General features: G+C 32.1%; 2 protein-coding genes across 3 annotated transcripts; one reads left to right on the top strand and one right to left on the bottom strand.

Annotated features, from left to right (window-relative positions):
* Positions 1–745: 745 nt before the first annotated feature.
* LOC104889942 (histone H3.2) lies at positions 746–1,391 on the bottom strand. The gene has a single exon (XM_010675285.4). The coding sequence runs from the start codon at positions 1,286–1,288 to the stop codon at positions 878–880; it is 411 nt and encodes a 136-aa protein (XP_010673587.1). The 5' UTR covers positions 1,289–1,391; the 3' UTR covers positions 746–877.
* Positions 1,392–13,179: 11,788 nt separating this feature from the next.
* LOC104889941 (IRK-interacting protein) lies at positions 13,180–18,322 on the top strand. 2 transcript variants are annotated; one of them, XM_010675284.4, is made up of 3 exons: positions 13,180–13,726; positions 16,381–16,645; positions 16,727–18,322. In XM_010675284.4, exons 1-3 carry the CDS (start codon positions 13,478–13,480, stop codon positions 17,839–17,841), a joined length of 1,629 nt encoding a protein of 542 aa, XP_010673586.1. In that variant the 5' UTR covers positions 13,180–13,477; the 3' UTR covers positions 17,842–18,322. The 2 variants fall into 2 exon arrangements, with proteins under 2 accessions (XP_010673586.1, XP_010673585.1); XM_010675283.4 differs by having other exon boundaries at positions 13,182–13,726; positions 16,381–18,322.
* Positions 18,323–19,017: the final 695 nt, after the last annotated feature.

The following is a 19,017-nucleotide window of genomic DNA, read 5'->3' on the forward strand; positions in this document are numbered from 1 at the left end:
TGTGTGGGACCCACTTTTTATTGTAATTACTTCAATTCTTTTTTCTTCATGCAACCATTTAATGATCTTTTCTATAAAAATTAAAAAAAGATGGTAATAATTATTATGCCAACAAGTATAATTTTCCTTTATCTATAAAATGAGCCTAATATTGGATATTTAAAAATTAGTTTTCATGTTGTAGGTTAATTCTTCATTCCATGCCAAATTTATGAAAATTAAATATTAGCACTCATAATTATATTGTTTTTTAAAAATTCTACTTTGCTTAAATTATGAAAAGATTAATTTGTAATTATATTTAATTTACATGAATAACTTAATTTATATAACTTTGATCATAATATGAAATGAGATTGATTTATTGACATGGGACCACAAAATAATGAAAAGTTGAATGGAGAGCTCTTTAAAGGATTTTATTGTTGGGTGTTTTTAGACATGGCTCTTGAGAGTAGCTTGAAGAGAGAGAATAGGAGAGAGAGTGTGGAGAGCTAGTTGGAGAGACACTAACCATTGTACATGCTCTAATTTCAACGAAATCACAAAATCTAATTATAAAAAAAAAAAAGTATACAAAAGGAAAAAGTTAACCTACTACGCACCTGTACAGATTATCGTGTAGTTTCAATATAATCCGTTGATTCTTCAAAAATAACAAATCGAAAATCAAAACTGCAAAATCATCATACTAATTCGTAGATCCAGAATAAATCCAGAAATAATTGACGAATCTGAAGAATAATTTGGCAGAAACTCATAATTTCATTGATTTTAAGCTTACATGATCAAAGTAACCAAAACACAAACCCTAACTTTCCTAATCACACCTAAAACACACAATTAAAATCGCTAATTTGAACGAAATGACAAAAACCTAAGCACGTTCACCACGAATCCTCCTAGCAAGTTGAATATCTTTAGGCATAATCGTAACTCTCTTAGCATGAATCGCACACAAATTAGTATCTTCAAACAATCCAACAAGATAAGCTTCAGCAGCTTCTTGAAGAGCAGCAACAGCAGAACTTTGAAAACGAAGATCAGTTTTAAAATCTTGAGCAATTTCTCTGACTAATCTCTGAAATGGAAGTTTCCTGATGAGAAGTTCAGTACTCTTTTGGTATTTACGGATCTCACGTAAAGCAACAGTTCCAGGACGAAATCTATGAGGTTTCTTCACTCCTCCGGTAGCTGGAGCAGATTTACGAGCAGCTTTTGTTGCGAGTTGTTTCCTTGGTGCTTTTCCTCCGGTGGATTTTCTTGCGGTTTGTTTTGTTCTCGCCATTGTTGATGAAACTCAAGCTTTTTTTTGAAGGTTTTGTTTTTTACTGTGTTTGTTTTCTGAGTGAGATGATTTTTGGAGGTTTTGAAATGAGATGAAGAAGAAAGTGGAGTTTTGGGAGTTTTTATAGAGAGTATTGGAAATCGGAGAAAGTAGGCGGGAACTACGAAATTTTGGAGGTGTTTGAGATAAAGGTTTATAACCGTTGGATTTGTGTAAGATGTTATCGACGGTTTAACATTTGTTTTATGTTGAGTACACGGATTGCGATCCGTGTATTTGTTGATTGACCAATAGGAATTGAGCTTTGTTTTTCTAGAAAACATAAAAGAAAGATTCTTGTTTGCTTACCTATTTATTTGGGCCTTGACAATTGGCCCTAGCAAGTTTAATTTAGACGTGGTTAGTATTAGAGTTTATCTTGTAAGAAATCGTCTACTTTTAAATTAAAACTAGTTATTAAGCCCGGGTTATGCCTCGGGTAAGAAAAAAAAATCCTTTATTAATATTGTACTTTGATATGATATCACTAATTACAACTTGGTCTAATGGTTAAAACTTTAGTACATGAACTTGAGGTCACGAGCAAAAACTTTTTCTCACGCCTTTTAATATATTAGTATAGATTGGGTAATGGTAAGCCTAATATTAAAAAGAGAATGAGTCCAATAGTGACTAGGTTTTTTCGGTGACTAGTTTAATCCCTTTAGTGACTAAATTTACTTTTATATTAAAATTAGACTTCTCTTCTAATAATTTTTGCAGTATTTATTGGCCCATGTAAATTAACTTTAAGAATTATAGTGTTTACAATTTTTATTTTTATTTTTATTTTTAAGCTGAAATTTCATTAATCAATGGCCAACCGACAACTACAACAGATATTAAAGAAAAACAATATACAATCAAACAAGGTTAAATAAATTATGTCCTTGAAAAAACTACAATGAACCAGATCAAACAATATATAGTGCATGTATTTGCTGAATCAAACAACTATTGACGAGGAAGTCTATCATTATGATATAGTTTGGGAAGAACATTCTTGATCGACCATGTTTACTGCATTTGAGATTCCAATACCATCATGTTGAATCTCGAACTTCAACCGATGAGAACAATTTCTCATACCTAAAAAAATCCATACTCACAACTTTCATAGAGAGGAGGAGATATCCATAACAGAGGCTAAAAGAATCCCATTAATAGATATTAATTTATTCAACAAAACAAGAAAAAAACTTAAAACTAAAAATGAAAGGAAAAAAGGGACTTACCATGGATGAAAACATGCCTGCAACCCCTAACTGATAAAGAAGGGGTAGGAACAAAAAAAATAGAAGGGGGGGTGTTAGGTTATATAGTGTTTAATATTGTTTAATTTGTTTCAATTTATTTTGCTCAATTCACATACTTATTACATTTAAAATTACTTGTTACACTTTAAAAATTACTTTATTCATCTATGATGTTTGAATATACACTATTTATTATTAGATAAAATCACTATGTTATGATGCAATATATTGTTGGAATCGTCTCAATGTACATTTCATAAAATCAAAAATGTATACTTTGATCTAATACACAAATACACAATTAAATATATTAATAATCAAAGTAATGTATTGACACTTATAAAAGTCAAAGTGTAGCGAGTAAGAATAAACAGAAAAAGTATATTTTTCAATTTATTTTTACTAGCAAGTTGCAACACTTTATTTTATGGCAATTTTAATTACTCGCATCACTACTATTTTATTTAGGGCTGAGTTATCTTCAATGCATGATCGTTGTTTTTGCGCTCCCGCATGTTGCAACTTTGCAAGTAAAGTTGACATAAAGTACATTATTTTGACCATATATTTTCTGTTGTTATATACTTCATTTGTTTTTAAAAATGATATGTTTTAACTTTTGACACTATTAACATGTGTAACATTGATTATCTTTTGTGATTTGTATTTAAGGAAAAAATATAATCATGTGAGATCTTGTTAGATTCGTCTCAATGTATATTCTCTTTGACTATTTTTTTGTGATTTGTACTTTAGAAAGTAATAATAAACATAATTACCATGTAAAGTGTTTTTTTTGAAGCAATACAAACATGCAAAAAACAAGACTGATGACTAACCCTACTAATCATGACAAATTGACCATAGGTTATTTCGTGTGCGAGACTACAAACTTCAGTATGTAAATTATTGTTACTAAAGAAGCTTCAATATGTACATTTGATGTAGCAACTTTATATAACTATGATTAATATTGTATAGTTAAAAATAATAAGGACTATAGTTATGTGAAAATCGATTAAATTAGAAAACAACATAAGTAATGAAAAAATATCAATTTTTGCAATAATTTATCAAGCTTATTATAGCTATTATTTTAGAACGGAGGGAGTATATCACTTAAGGGAAAATATAAGTGATTTGTCAAGCTACGAAAAGTTACCTATGAAGTTTTTTTTTTTTTCTTTTTCCAAACCACCACCAGATATTGCCATTAAAAAGTATGTGGTGGAGTAGAAATAAAGGGTGTTAAATACTAGATCAATGCTCATATTTATGTGCATGCATGCGTGGGCTGAGAAGTTATTATGGGTTGGCCCTGTTTGATCTTTCTAGGCACGCAAAAAAAATGTGGTCCAAAGTCCAAACATTAGGCCTAACTGGGCCATACATAATCAACTCCAACTTTTGGGGGGGGGGGGGGGGGGGGGGGGTTGGGTGGTGGTTTGCTTCTTAGTTGTATTATTAGTGTTAGAGAGTTAGAGACCTTAGAGTTTTGTTAATTACTAGTTTTGAAGCCCGTGCGTTGCACGGGTTGTTTTTTATAATTTTTTTTTGTAATTTTTTGTTAACATTATTGATTTTGTGTTACTATAAAATGAGATTTTTCAACACGATTTTATTTACATATTTCATCTGTTAATTATCTATTTGGACCAATCAACCTTGTGTAAAAAAAAAACAACTATAATTGTCAATCTTACCTTTACTTTATGTTAATAAAATCATCATTAATTATTCATCAAATTGCCTCATAAAAGCGCTTACTTTATTAATGTTTACTTATCCCCTACACTTGTTAATTAAAGGAGTACCTCTATGCTAAACTACACATTTTTTTCATTTTCTTAAAAATCATGCCCAAACCCATTATTGTAGTTGAAAAGAATTGATAAAATATTTGTCATTATACCCTTATTTTTAGATTATCTTTAATATCTTAATTATCTATTAAAAGTTTAAAAAAGTTGATATAAAGTTAGTATTGCAATGGTTGTTTCCATCTCTAATAAGTGAAGGCATGTTGACCGGTATTGTCAACTAACATATCAGAGTATATCAGTATATCACTATAATAAAAGTTTAAAAATAAAATAAAGTAGATATTGAATGGCTACAAATGTTTTTGGTTTTTATTATCTCTAAAACTCTAAATTTTATTATCTCTAAATTAATAAAGGTTTTTTTATTTTATTTTGTGATTTTTATATGTGAATCATAGTCGTAGAGTAAATATACAGTAGAGTAGTACTTATAATAGATTCCTAGTTATAATAGATCCCTAAAAGATAATTTTTTTTGGTTTTTATTATCTCTAAAACTCTAAATTTTATTATCTCTAAATTAATAAGATGACGTGGCAATCCTAGGTGGCGCGTTCTATGCTCCCGAAAAGTTCCTCTTTTATATATATATATTAATTAGATTTTAGTAAAGTTTTTTTTTTATATTATCGTCAATTTATTTTTTATTAGTTGCAATATCTTGACTTCCACAGTTTCACTTATGATAAATATTGATCTCACTTTTATGAAGTATATGAAAAACGTATATTAGTCTGGTGTGGTGTTAAATTTGTCACAACTCATATTTTCAAATTTTAATATTCTATACTACTAGATATTGTGAATGTAAATTGTCAAAATCGAATATATATAGTTTTTGGTTTCTTGTTCTTGGTTTAGTTCTTATTGTAGTTTATTTTCCACTTTTTTCTCTAAAACATTTTTACGCCGGTCATGATAAAAATGATCAGTGGAAATCTACTCATTTGTAACGATTTTGAACCTATATTTCTAAATTCAAAATCATACAAAATCACTAGATTTCTACTGTCATGTTGGTTATGACTAGGGTGATAGTGAGCTTGCTATGTTCGTGAACTGTTCGAACTCGGTTACGGTCAAAGGTTGGTCAAAACTCAACTCGAGTTCGAGTACGCCTTGAGACCTTATCGAGCCGAGCTGAATTATGAAAAGCTCGGCTCGAAAAGCTAGCAACATGCTCAATTACCTTTTTATATATCGAAATAATGTATTATGTATGTATACATAAATATATTTATTCTAGATATTACACAATAATACGTTAAAAATTTTATTGTCAAAAAATAAACTCAAAAAACAAAAATATATAAAGAAGACGAGTAAAACTTAAAAATAATAATAAATCAAGCTTGTTCATGAACACTTCGATAACGGCTCGGTCAACGCTTAGTCAAAGCTCGACTCAAATTACATCTCGATTCGTCAAGTTTTAAACTCAACTCAAATTCGAATAAACTTAAACGAACACAAGTACAACTACCAAGAGCTTGCAATCGACTTGATCAATAAGCACTTCTAATTATGACCACCGTTGAATATTTATTTTTTTGGGGAAAATTATTGGACATATATACTTGCTTCCTTATAGCTTAGTGTTGTTTGTCTCATTCATAACCCTATTCGGGGAAATGTACTTTGAGTTGCGGCTGAAATAAGCCAGTGCTAGTCTAGAGGTCTGTATTGCGCTTTTTTTTTTTAGAGAGGATCCATCTACTAGTAAATGGTAAATTTCGGGCTATGTGGGTGAAATTAGGGTCGTCTTGAAGATTTTGATGTCCCGGTTCTAACATGAAAGTTGGGCGGTTGGCCCCCTAAATTTATAGAAAATAAAGATGGAATGTTAGAGTTTTAAAGATGGAAAGTTGAAAATTTAAAGATACATCTTTGACAAATTTATTAAGGCTGGAAAACAAAGGTGATTTTTTCAAATATGAAGTAAAATTTTCAAAATAATATATTTTGGGGCTTTATAATTTTGGAGGTCCTGTGTTGTTGTGCTCCTTGCACACCCTCATATATCCCTCTGGGTGAAACCTACACTTTCACCCACACCCCATATAACCAGATCAACGTGGAGGGTAAGAAGGGAGCAACTACCACATGAATACATTGCTATAACGACAAGTCTCGAATCAGAAACTTGATGTGTCATATGTGGCGCTCAAACCATCTTGCTCGGGTTCAGGAGGTTATGTATTGCGAATCTGCGCTCCTTTCAAGCTTTATCATACTCCATTATTTTGTATCGCAAAAACATTTGTAGTTCCCAAGGGTGATTTAGGTTATCTGCTTTCTTTTTTCTAATTATAATGGAGTAGTAAATTAGTAATAAAAGAAATTTCGGAATCTTCTTTTTCAGAGGATACAATCACAACAGGACAACCTACAAACACTATACGAGAAAATCCAAGAGGAATAAAATTCCCCTCAACTTTTACCCACATAATGTTAAATGGTACTTCCATGGCAACTAAATTAAAAAATTTCACCATTTTCCAGTAAAAAAAAAATTACTTGTATGTTAGTCTTTGGAGTTAAAGTCTTATTCTTTTCAAACCCTTTATTGGATCCTGCTCGATTCCTTTATTTTACACGTAAAAGAGAGATAGAAAATGCATGGTTCTAGAGTGTGGATGACAAACATTAAAAGAAATAGAAAACGACAATTCTCAATTTTTTTGTTGGAAAAAAATGTCTTTATTTATTCTTAAATGCCATTACAGAAAGAATTCCTACCTCTGTTTATATTATTTGCAACGATTTGACATAAAATATAAGTAAAGTGAAAGTATTGGGTCAGACCGTCTGACCCAATGCATATTGTCAGACGGGCTGAGCCCAGTACTCTGAATTTGTTGAAACAAATTTAAAATCCAAAAATCTTTTCACTTCCTCCCGAACTTGTTCTTTTTCATCACATAGAACAACAGACTCAGAGAGTCCATCATGATTTGAAAAGTCAGCAAATGGAATCTGCAGAGAACCTTAGTCATTTGCATAGATGATATCAAGATTAGGATAGATGACAATGATACATACATACTGCATACATACTAAAAGTCTGAATGAATAGTAAATGTACCTCTTTCTCTCTCCTCTACTCATCTTCATCCGAAATTGTCGCACGATAGAACCGGAATTGTCGCACGATAGAAACACAACATTTCTTGAAAGCTCTTCAGGAAGAGATTTGTTGTCCAGTGCACCAACTTCAGCAGAAAAATCAGAAGGAACAGAATTCAGGTGAGTCGGAGAACCCTCATTCGTCGGAGTTTAAACCCGTTGTTGTTGTTTGGTGCTCTTAATGTGTCTTTGGCATCTTCTTCTTATTTATTCTTTCAGTTAGTTCTTTTTTTCTTTCAGTTGGTGTTTTTTATTCTTTCAGTTAGACTTTCTTTTCTTTCAGTTAGACTTTGTTTTCTTTCAGTTGGACTTTCTTTTCTTTCAGTTGGACCAACTGAAAGAAATAATGGGCAAACTGAAAGAAATAATGGACTAACTGAAACAAAATGAAGACTACCTGAAGAAAAATGTAGACTACCTGAAAAAGAATAAAGACCAACTGAAACCCAAGTAAGTCTAACTGAAGCACAAAAACCCACTGAAAAACAAAAAGACTAACTGAAAACAAAATGAAGACTACCTGAAAAAAAATTGGAACCACCTGAAAAAAAATGAAGACTACCTGAAAAAAAATTGGAACCACCTGAAAGTCGTCCGACCAAGATTATGGTCGGACGAGTCCGACACAATACGTTCTCATAAGTAAATAATGTCTAATTGTTGCAAATAATATGAAAAACGGAGGTATAAATCAAAGAAAGTTATGTATGTAACGTCGCTTTTTTGAGCTATGTTATTTTGTAAATACTACTTCCGTTTTTTAATTGTCACACTTTGATATTCTATATCATCCACCACAAATATCACTTTGACCATTGTGATTTATACGTGAATAAAAACATAGTCATGTGAGATCGTGTTAGATTCGTCTTAATATATATTTTATTAATATGTACTTTTTATATTTTTACACATGCAAAACTAGAGATACGTATTAGTTGTCAAAATTTTGTATTGACATACATGAAAATTGTAAGTATAACAATAAAAAAAGGGAGGGAGTATGATGAAAGGGACAACCGTAGTCCATATAGTGCAATTCCTAAGAGCAAATTTTACATATAATAAAAGGAACTCTTCTTTAAATTTGCATAATTAATAACTTAAAAATTAAAGGAATTGTTCTATGAGAATGAGGGATAACTCAATTAGTTAGAGCTTCTCTTCCGATTTTAGAAAATCATGAGATCGATTCTCATCTTGCTCTTGTGGCTTCTTTAAACACACAAAAACATAACTTGTTCTATTTCATTAATTTTCGCAACTTTTTAGTTTTTCAAAACTACTCTATACATTTTCCTAACTTCTCACAATTTTTCTGCTTCTTTGAACTCGTTCTATTTTTCTAAAGATAAGTATAAATTAGTTAATTTATAGATGAGAATCGACTCCTAACCCCTAATCATATTATAATCTCTTTGAAGAAGAGGTAAAACCTCAATGAAGTACCACTTTTGATGTCAGAGATTGCCTAGGGGTATAAATGTATAATTACTCGTCCCAACAACATGTTAGATATTTCTTTTGTGGTGGCAGTGCGCTTTTAGGCAGGGTATGAATGTTGTCTTCTAGGCTATTTAACCTTGTAGATAACATTTAAACTGGTATGTTATATAGACTAGTTATCTGACAGGGATTGATCTTCTAGGCTATAGCCAATTATATCTCCTAATAAAAATAAGTGTGATAATCTCTTTGGTTTACAACACCTAATTTCTTGTTTGTATATGATACTGCCAAAAAGATAATCCACTCAAAAGCGGGTTAGTTGATGATGTTATTAGGGTCTTAAAATGTTGAAATCTGAGAAGATTATGGAAGTTGTTGGAAACTTGGAATGAGTCATAATGGTCATTGTCTCGTAAAAGTATCCTAAGACTTTCTTTTTGACAAATTAACATACTTCTAATAGCTTTTTACCATTTTATGCTTTTATTAGTTGCTAAATAGGAGTGTTGCATTGAAATTTAACATATTAAGTACAGTAAAGTTGTGGAAGAAGAAGATACAAAACCATCCAATTAACTTGTTAGTGGACCAGTTGATTAGTTCACATGATTTGTTTGACCACTTCGTAGTAGTGATGGCCACTGGTGCGGGCTGGGCGGGCCAGACCGTGGGTCGTAGCGGGCTGGGCTGAGATTTCACGGCCTAGGACCGGACCGTGAAATTCATGGGTTGGGTGGGCTGGTCCGCGGGCTGAAAAATCTTGGCCCACACCGGTCTGTTACCGGTTTTCACGATTTGGGGAGCGGTTCTGGCGGTTCATGGGTCTAGTGGGCTGGACCAGGCTGGCGGGCCGGCATGAGATACTTTTTTCAAACATATTTAATCATTGAAAATATTTATTTTATGTTATATAAATTTTTTAAAATGAATAAAAAAATATATACAATTATTAAAATTAATGAATAATTTCATTATTTTAAAATTTGATTGAATTATAATATATGCAAATTGATTAAAATATATACAATTTGATTAAAATATACACAATTTGGTTCAATAATAACTTGGACTAGGCTGGTCCAGTTCATGGGTTGGGCTGGACCGGTTTCGTGGTCTAGGCTGGGCGGTTTTAGTAGAGGGCTTTAGTGGGCTGGGCTCAAAAAATCTAGCCCACGGCCCACCCACCAATTTCACGGTTCGAGCTGGACTGGATCGGGCTTTTTGCGAGCCCGGTCCACGAGGTGGGCTGGGTTGGATGGGCTGGATTGGCCCGCACTGTTGGCCATCTCTACTTCGTAGTGTTAGCTAATAGTCCCTGTTCTTCTGAATTTATTTTCAATTAATTTTAATTTTAGTTAATTTAATTTCAATTTAATTAATTTAATTGAATTTCAATTCAATTAATTTAATTTCAGTTTTTTTTTATAATAATTTAATTTCAGTTTAGTTCAGTTAATTTAATTTTAATTTAGTTATTAAATTTAATTTCAGTTAGTTTAATTTCAATTCAGTTAATTTAAGCCAAAATAAGTTCAAAAGAATAGGCCAACAGCGTCATAGTCTCAAATGTCTATAAAGGTGTTTGTTTATGTATCCTTACTAGAGAAAATAACCAAACTTTAAACAAAAAAAGTCATAATCAAATGAAATTTCATGATACCATCTTTCAATAATAGTTTTTAAACTAAAACTCTAAACAAGTTAAATATATTAATAATTAAAATTGCGTCTTAGTAGCTATGAACAAATAAATATTGCTCCTAAAAGTGTATCTACTTAAACTATAGCTCAACCTAATAAGAGGGAGAGGTGGTAGCTCAGTGAAGTACTATCCCGAATTCCAGGGCTGCCTAGGGTTCGAATCCTCATCCTAACAATACGTTGGGACATTTGCTTCAAGGCTGCTTAGCCTTGTACCCAACCTCTGAGCTGTTGTGCCTTTTAATTTGCTAGCCTAGCAGAGATTGATCTTCGGACCAATTATCTTTCCTAATAATAATAAAAAAAGCTCAACCTAGTAAAAATTAAGAGGTCTAAATTAGGCTAGCAAAAACAAAAAATTAAAATTAAGTTTAAATAATTTGATTAACGTGGTCATTTTCTGAACAAGATTAGTTAAAAAGACAAGCTTTTTGCATGTGGAGGTTGACAAACAGATCGATCAAGAAGCTTTTTTGGGGGGTGGTTGATTTACAAAGTTAATTAACATCTATAATAATGAGCTATTTCTACCTAAAGTGGTTACAAAGACAACAAAAACCAACAAATTATTAACACAAACACTTCTAATCCTACATGGAATTCCACTCCAAATAACATTTCATATGCAGACAACCATACCGTATCCCACATGACATGTTATGTTCACAATCACAGTTTCTTCAATTTTACAAAGGGTCCAAAATTCATTTCTCAACATATGCATTATCTTACAAGATACGTTTAGCAGATGTTATCCAAGTTATATTGATTACTTCACTGATCATCATATATATACATTTTTGGAAGTAATCCAACCCTCCATTTTTCTTCTACTATGGACATGGTCTTTTCGACATAAAACACTTGAACCGAACTGATCTGAATAGTGATATGTAAGAAACTGAGAGTAAAAGTGTTGTCCATAACTGAACTGAACTTAAAAGAAGTTGGGGAGAACAAACCCTACTGTTATCTCGTAACAATATAATATTGAAATTTTAGAGTTGCTGATAAACATTTTTGTAATTTTCTTTTTACTTTTTTTAGTTTATTATGGGCCGGGTTTTATCCCCTCGTCATAGTCGTCAATAGTGTGACTTCTTGTTATTAGGTTTGTGATTTGTCAAAAGCTGATATGTATTTAAATAGGTTTGGTTCATTAGTCAATCTGCACGGATTGTGAAAGTATTTACTTTGAAGAAAATATGCAAAGTCATTGAATTTTACTCATGACAAAATTAAAATTGTGGATTTGGAGTTGTAACCGAGTATAATCTGAGTTATTGGATTAATAGCAAGAAATTTATAATTATGCTATTCACCAAATGTTTTTGTCCCTAAAATTATAGAAACACTCCTCTTAAACAACGTAAATAGAAAACATTAGGCAATTTGGTATTCTCAATTTCGCCCGTGATTCATGTACTTATCAACTCAATGGATGAGAACACATAGCACTCATTTGCACAAGCATGAGTCTACTGTCTACACCTACTACTACTAGCACCATGTGTGCAGTGTGTGTGTATATGGGGTGTAAAGGGCATCAACTAAAATGTACTCCTAGGCCGTTTTTCATTTACTTCTACGCATGACTAAGGACCATCGAATCCAATTGTATGATTTCCTATCTCATACACGGAAGATTAAAGTTCACATCAATGTTGTTGGGGGCGGGGGGTTCGGGCTTGTTGGGCCTTTAGGTGAATGACCACGTGTGAGGACAACTCATTCTTCTTACCACGGGAGTATTGAAAGGGGTCTAAAAAAAAAAACTTCTAAGCATAGAAGTATCTATTTAAATTTTAAATAAAAAACTTTATATAGTATTTGAAAGCAATATTTATTTCCTTCATTTCTAATTAGAAGACTTTCGAGACAAAACTATCGTTTTATATTTGAGTATAAGACATTCTACCATACTAATGCTTATTAAATGTCGATTTATAATATGAAAGCGAGATTGTTGTTGTTGTTAGAGAATGACTAAGCACAATGGTGTTAGATTTGTGATCACAAGTTTTGAGTATTACACTCACAAAACTTTACCAACTAAACTAGGTGACATCTACAATAAAGCGAGATTACAGGTCACTTATAAAACCAATGAATATTTAAGTCAATTTTATCCACAATGCAAATCTAATTAAAGTTAATCAATTCAATTATCGATATAGAGTTGACATACCATATATATTAAAAAATAGAATGATTAATAATCTAAATTAGACAAAAGATTATATCAATTTCATTTAATTGTACCATAATTACACAAAGTAACATGACAATATATTACCATGAAACAATCATAACACAACTAGTGCCATCTCCATGTGTTATGGTCACACACTAAAAAGTCAATAATACCCTCCACAACCCCACAAATTATCATACCCATTAAAAGAAAAACAAGCCTATTTTAGTAAAAACAAACCTTATCTTTGCCCAAATTGGAGTAAATTCCACTCCTCACCTTCTTTCCATCACATGCACACCCTTTTAAGTGAAACATACTACAAATTACAATATCAATATACTACAAATCAATCTTTTTTCTTCTCTTTCTCTCTCATTTCTTCTATGGTTCTCCAACTTCCATTACTAGATATCCTCTATCTATCCTCATAAACATAACCCATCATTTTTATCACTCTCATTTTGTCCATTCTTTTTGTCTTCTCTCTAATCCTATACAAAAAAAAAAAAAAAACTTCTCAAAAAACTAAATTTAGGGGACCCCTTATTTTATTTTTTTTGATTCATTCAATTTGTTTTTCATGCTATAGTTTTTATTCATGGCAGCAGCAAAATCTGTTAAAGGAGATGGTGGAAATATTAGTAGAGAAGATATACAAGCTGCCATTGCTAAAGCTGTGGAATTAAGAGCACTTCATGCTGCTTTAATACAAGGGAATAATAATAATATTAATAATAGTCCTTCTCATCTCAGATTTCTATCTTCTACTTCTCCTCCTGATCTTCTTCCTTCTCATTCTCGTCCTTCTTCTCAGTTTTCTGGGCATGATTATCCTGTCTTTACTCCTGTAAGTCTCTCCTATCCTTTAAAGTTTATACTATCTTTGTAGCACGAAAACAACTGGGGTTTCGAAAACGAAAAGAACCTCATGTTCTAGTCGTTTTCGGAAAAACTTTGTCTACCCATCGGATAATCTACCCACTAGAGAATAGAGATGGATATTAATAATTAGTCGGAGTACGACTCCGCATAATTAATTATTTATTAATTGCCTATTTCTATTGGAGAGTCTATCCAGTAAGTAGATGTAGCGATCTTCCTTATGTAGTACTCCCTCCGTTTCACAATATAAGGCACGCACGATATTCGAGATCGAACTTTGACTGTTAATTACTCTCAATTTATGTTGATAAAAATTTTTAAAAATAATATTATTATAGTATTTTTCAAGACGAATCCAACGGTATAATTTTTATAATTTTTTAATTTTTATTTAACGTATTTGAGAGTTATTTATAGTCAAAGCAAATTTTCGTAAAACGCAAATGACTTATATTTTGAAATAGAGGGAGTAATTAGTATGGTGTGGTGGTAGAATTGATTGTTTGTTATAATGTCATTATCAGATTTAACTAATAAGTACTCATAAAATTTTGATATAGTAGAAGTATTTTTTTTTTTTTTTGGAGGAAATTATATATGTGGTTATTAGAATAGTAGGGATTTTGAATTTTCATGAGTTTGTTTCTAGCAATAATTGTTACAATGTATTGGCAATTCTATTGTTTGCTTTTAATTAATAAAAGTTAAAATAAAAGGTATCTAGGATAATTTGACTTTTTTCAATAATGGATTTATCTACCATTATGAGTTTATGAATTATGACTATCAATGTTCCCTCTTATTCTTCCTAGCATTAGTAGCAACTACTTGTCTTCTCAACATCTTTGTGCTTGGGGTTGGTAATATTCATAATCAATGTGAAATTTTTTTTCATAATTACCAAATCTTAAATGAAATAAAATCAAACTTGTACATTTGAATTCTACAGTTGATTTTTTTTTTCAACTTCGATTCTAACCAATATTTGACTTTATCTTACCATAATTAAAGTACTAATGTACTTAAACTTCAACCCAATTTGTTTGACTATAAGTAGACCAGAAAATTTGATTAAAGTAAGTCAATAATAATTACTACTCCCTCCGTCCCATAATATAGTGCCTATTTCATTTTTGGTGGTCAAACTTTAAAATCTTTGACCGAATATTCTCATTTGTATATATAAAAAAACATATTCATGTAGGATCTTGTTAGATTCGTCTCAATGTGTAGTTTCATAATATCAACTTTTTATATTTTTTATTAATAAGGAATTGAAGATATTAAAGGTCAAAGTTACGTATTGGAGACCGTGAAAAAAGAAACAAGCACTATATTATGGGACGGAGGGAGTACTAAAGTGTATTTTACTCCCTACATAAGTAAAAAGGCTTCACTTATTAGTAGTTGTATCTTAAATAAGTCTAAAATTACTGCACAAGGTACCTACCAAGTCTTGAGAAAAAAAATGTCACATTTTACTTCAATAGTCAACCTTTTTACTTTTATTGCTGTAGTAGAGCTGATCATTTTGGCCCGGCCCACTTTTTGGGAGGGTTTTGGGCAGAATTTTTTAGCCCGCGATCAGGTCCAGCCTGATTTTTCTGCTTCGGGAAAGCCAAATGTGACTTTTTAATCTATTTTTTGGCTCGACTCGAAAAGCCTGCTCATTTTGGCCCGAAATAACGGGCTTTGAGCACAAAATTTTGGCCCAGCCCGACCAATAGATAATTTTTTAAGGCACGGACCGACCCGACCCGAACCCGGCCTGGTCAGGCCCATGATCACCTCTATGTTGTAGCTATTTATCTTCTTAATATACCCTATTTTAACCATATTCTTAAACTAACATATTAAACCGAACCTTATTGAATTTGTCTGAATGTATATTCTTAGAGTATAATATCTACGAAAGCAATTGTTAAAAATATTAATTGTGAAAGTTGTTTATTAACAAACAACAAACACAATAAGTCCAAATAACATAATTAAAAAAGAACGAAGGAAGTATTGAGACATTGAGTCTTGTGTAGAAAGTGAACTAAGTGTGAAATTAGATTAAGTTAGAGATATACTCTATGTGATAAGGATTGACCCTTATCAATATGTTTTTATTGATATAATGATTGTGTAATGTTTTACTAAGGGATACAGATAGAAATGAGTGTTAAAGTGAACAAGATAATTGTGATGGCTTATTTGGATTTGAGAGAGTAACTTGTACTCCATAATTTTTCTGTATAGTCCTGAATTGTGATCTTTGTATGTTCTGAATTTCAGTGGATTTGTGTACACAAACCTACGTTGGAGGAGAGCTTGACCACAACGAACCCAGTGAGGTTCATCCTAGTTCTTAAAATCGCCCGTATGTTAGGAAAAGATGGATTAGCTCATTAGCTTATACAGTATGTTAGTCATACTCTGATTCTCCTAGCTCACGTGTAGAATTTCTTAATAGAGCTTAAGATTAGAGTGATTCGTTTATGAATGTTGTTAGTTAGACTGCTTTAATTCTGTCAGATTAGTGGTACTTAGAAGTAAAGTACAAGTCATGACAGTAAATTATTTGATGAACATAATACAGTAAGATGCTTATATAGCTTGTGTTATACTTCACAGAGTTATGAAGATGAACCTTCCTTACCAGGGTATAACAATCTCCAAATAGCAAGCCAATCGATTTGCGAGAGTTGGGATGGAAGAGATGATCATGTAGTGAACTTAGACAACCACCATATTTGCCCTGCAGATGATTGTAAATCAGTCACTAGCTCGTGCACGAATCACTTTACGTTCCTAGAAAATTCGCCAGGGACAGAAGTTCTTAAGTCGAGAAGAAGAAATAGTTTAGGAGATCTGAAATCAGTATCATCATGCAACCAGTGTAAGCCTGCAACTATTAGCAGCATTGATAATGATCATAACAAGAGTTGTAAGTACTCTAACATGGTTGTGCCACTAACAGATTCTCACACGACTATGAGTAGCACTGCACGTCATAAGAATAATAAATCTCGGGGTATGATTCTTTCGTGGTTGTTCAAACGAAGGCCAAAAAACAACGAAAACTGTACTTTTTCACCGTTAAGAACAGAATCTGAGGAGGTTTCTTCAGTTTTAAAAGATCTAGGGAATGTATCGATTGAAGCATTGAAAAAAGAGCTGATTGATGCGAATCAGAAGAAGGAAGCAGCTTTACTGGAAGTTTCGGAGATGAGATCTTCATTTGGGGAGTTGAAAAAGAAGCTCGACAATTTGGAGTCTTACTGTGAGGGGCTAAAGAAGGCCCTAAGACAAGCAGTTTCGAAAAGAGAAAAGACAGGTGATGCAGTGAAGAAGAATGATGACAGTTTGATGATGCCAGTAAGTGAAGAAGTAATGGTAGAAGGGTTTTTACAGATTGTATCAGAAGCAAGATTATCAGTAAAACAGTTCTGTAAGACATTGATTGAGCAAATTGAAGAAAGTGATGAACAACTTACCGAAAATTTAAACTTGCTGTTAAAACCCTTTAAACTGTCCTTAAATTCGAGGTATTCTAAGGCAGTTTTCTATCATTTAGAGGCGATTATAAACCAAGCATTCTACCAAGATTTCGAGAACTGCGTGTTTCAGAAAAATGGGATGCCAAAAATACTAGATCCTCAGCAACAAAGGTTAGCACAGTTTCAGTCATTTGCTTCATTGAGGAATTTAAGTTGGAATGAAGTGTTGAAGAAAGGAACAAAGTATTACAGTGAAGAGTTTAGTAACTTCTGTGACCAGAAAATGAGCTGCATTATTAAGACACTAAATTGGACTAGACCTTGGTCTGAAACGTTACTTCAGTCATTCTTCGTTGCTGCTAAATGCATTTGGTTGCTTCATTTGCTCGCGTTCTCTTTCTATCCGCCATTATCTATCTTAAGGGTGGAAGAAAATAGACCGTTCGATCCTCACTATATGGAAGATATTGTTACTGATAAACAGAAGGGACACGGTCCAAGTCGAGTTAAGATCATGGTGATGCCAGGGTTTTATGTTCAAGATAAGATTTTAAGATGTAAGGTTCTTTGTAGGTATAAATCTGTAGGAGTGTAATTTAAGGAGTATCTTCTTAAGAGTGAGGTTAATATAAAACTTTTTCCCAACAATTCATGTGTGATCAATCCTTTTCTCTATCGTTGTCGTTAAAGTGGAGAACTGAACCAAGAAATCTTTTTCTTCCTCATCAATCGAATCACTGCTCGCGACCCAGGATTCTCCCTGTGTTCACTCTCCTATAGTTAGCAAGGAAGAAGGGTCTTGTACTTTATTTTAGTCTGCCTTCTTTTCTTTTGTTGGTTTTTTAAAGATTTTTTTTGTTTGATTGAGAAGATTAGAGTGTTTGGTTGTAATGCAAGTAACAAAATAGCATATTTAGTTGATTTCTTCTGTAATTATTCAGTCTGACTGTCTGAGTTGTTGTTACAAGACTTTCAGCTGATGTAAAGTAAATGGAAGTAAGATTCTTTCTTGCAGTCTAAGAATTTGGGTTGAAGAAGTTATTCTACCTGCTTTTGTAACAGGTAATCTTTCTTTATTTTACTTCTCTGTCAGGATTCAGGAAGGTCTTTGAATGTTTCCTTAGCTTTTTGATATTATTGTACATAAAACAGGAACTTCATTCCCCTATACTGTAATAGACTTGTAGTGTTATACTACTACTCCATAGACAGTAACGACCACAGTAATATCTAAGCAGCAGATGATAGGCTAGTGGTGTTAGCATCACCTTCGACAATTAAATAGAACCCCTTGCTAGAAGGATTTTCAAACTCTGTCCTACTTGTAAGGGATTCTAACTCACGTTATTAAAAAAATCCAAGGTTGATAAATGCACAAAACTTACAAAATTTAACCCTATATTTGATCATTTAGAAAACAAAAAACATTAAACAAATACTCTTTTCATTCCACAGTAAGAAATATTATATTTTTAAAAAAAGTTTTTGATGTGAAAGAGAACTTTTGGTCCATTAATATTTTTTTAATTTTTTTTTTCTTTTTGTGAGTTTCTTTTTCTGAACTCAAAACACTCTTTGATCTGTATGCTAATTTTAAACAAGTTTTTGACAACTTTTTAGTACTTAAGAAGACACTTTTTCAATGTAGCACTCAATGATATGTCACCATATTGACAACTCATCCCTAATATTATGGCTTTTTGATTCATGGGTGAAGCACTATGCATAAATAATTCATCTTTTTATCCCACAATATCATGAACTTATCACT

This window comes from Beta vulgaris, chromosome 4, assembly GCF_026745355.1.
Source record: "Beta vulgaris subsp. vulgaris cultivar EL10 chromosome 4, EL10.2, whole genome shotgun sequence".
Lineage (NCBI taxonomy): Eukaryota > Viridiplantae > Streptophyta > Magnoliopsida > Caryophyllales > Amaranthaceae > Beta > Beta vulgaris.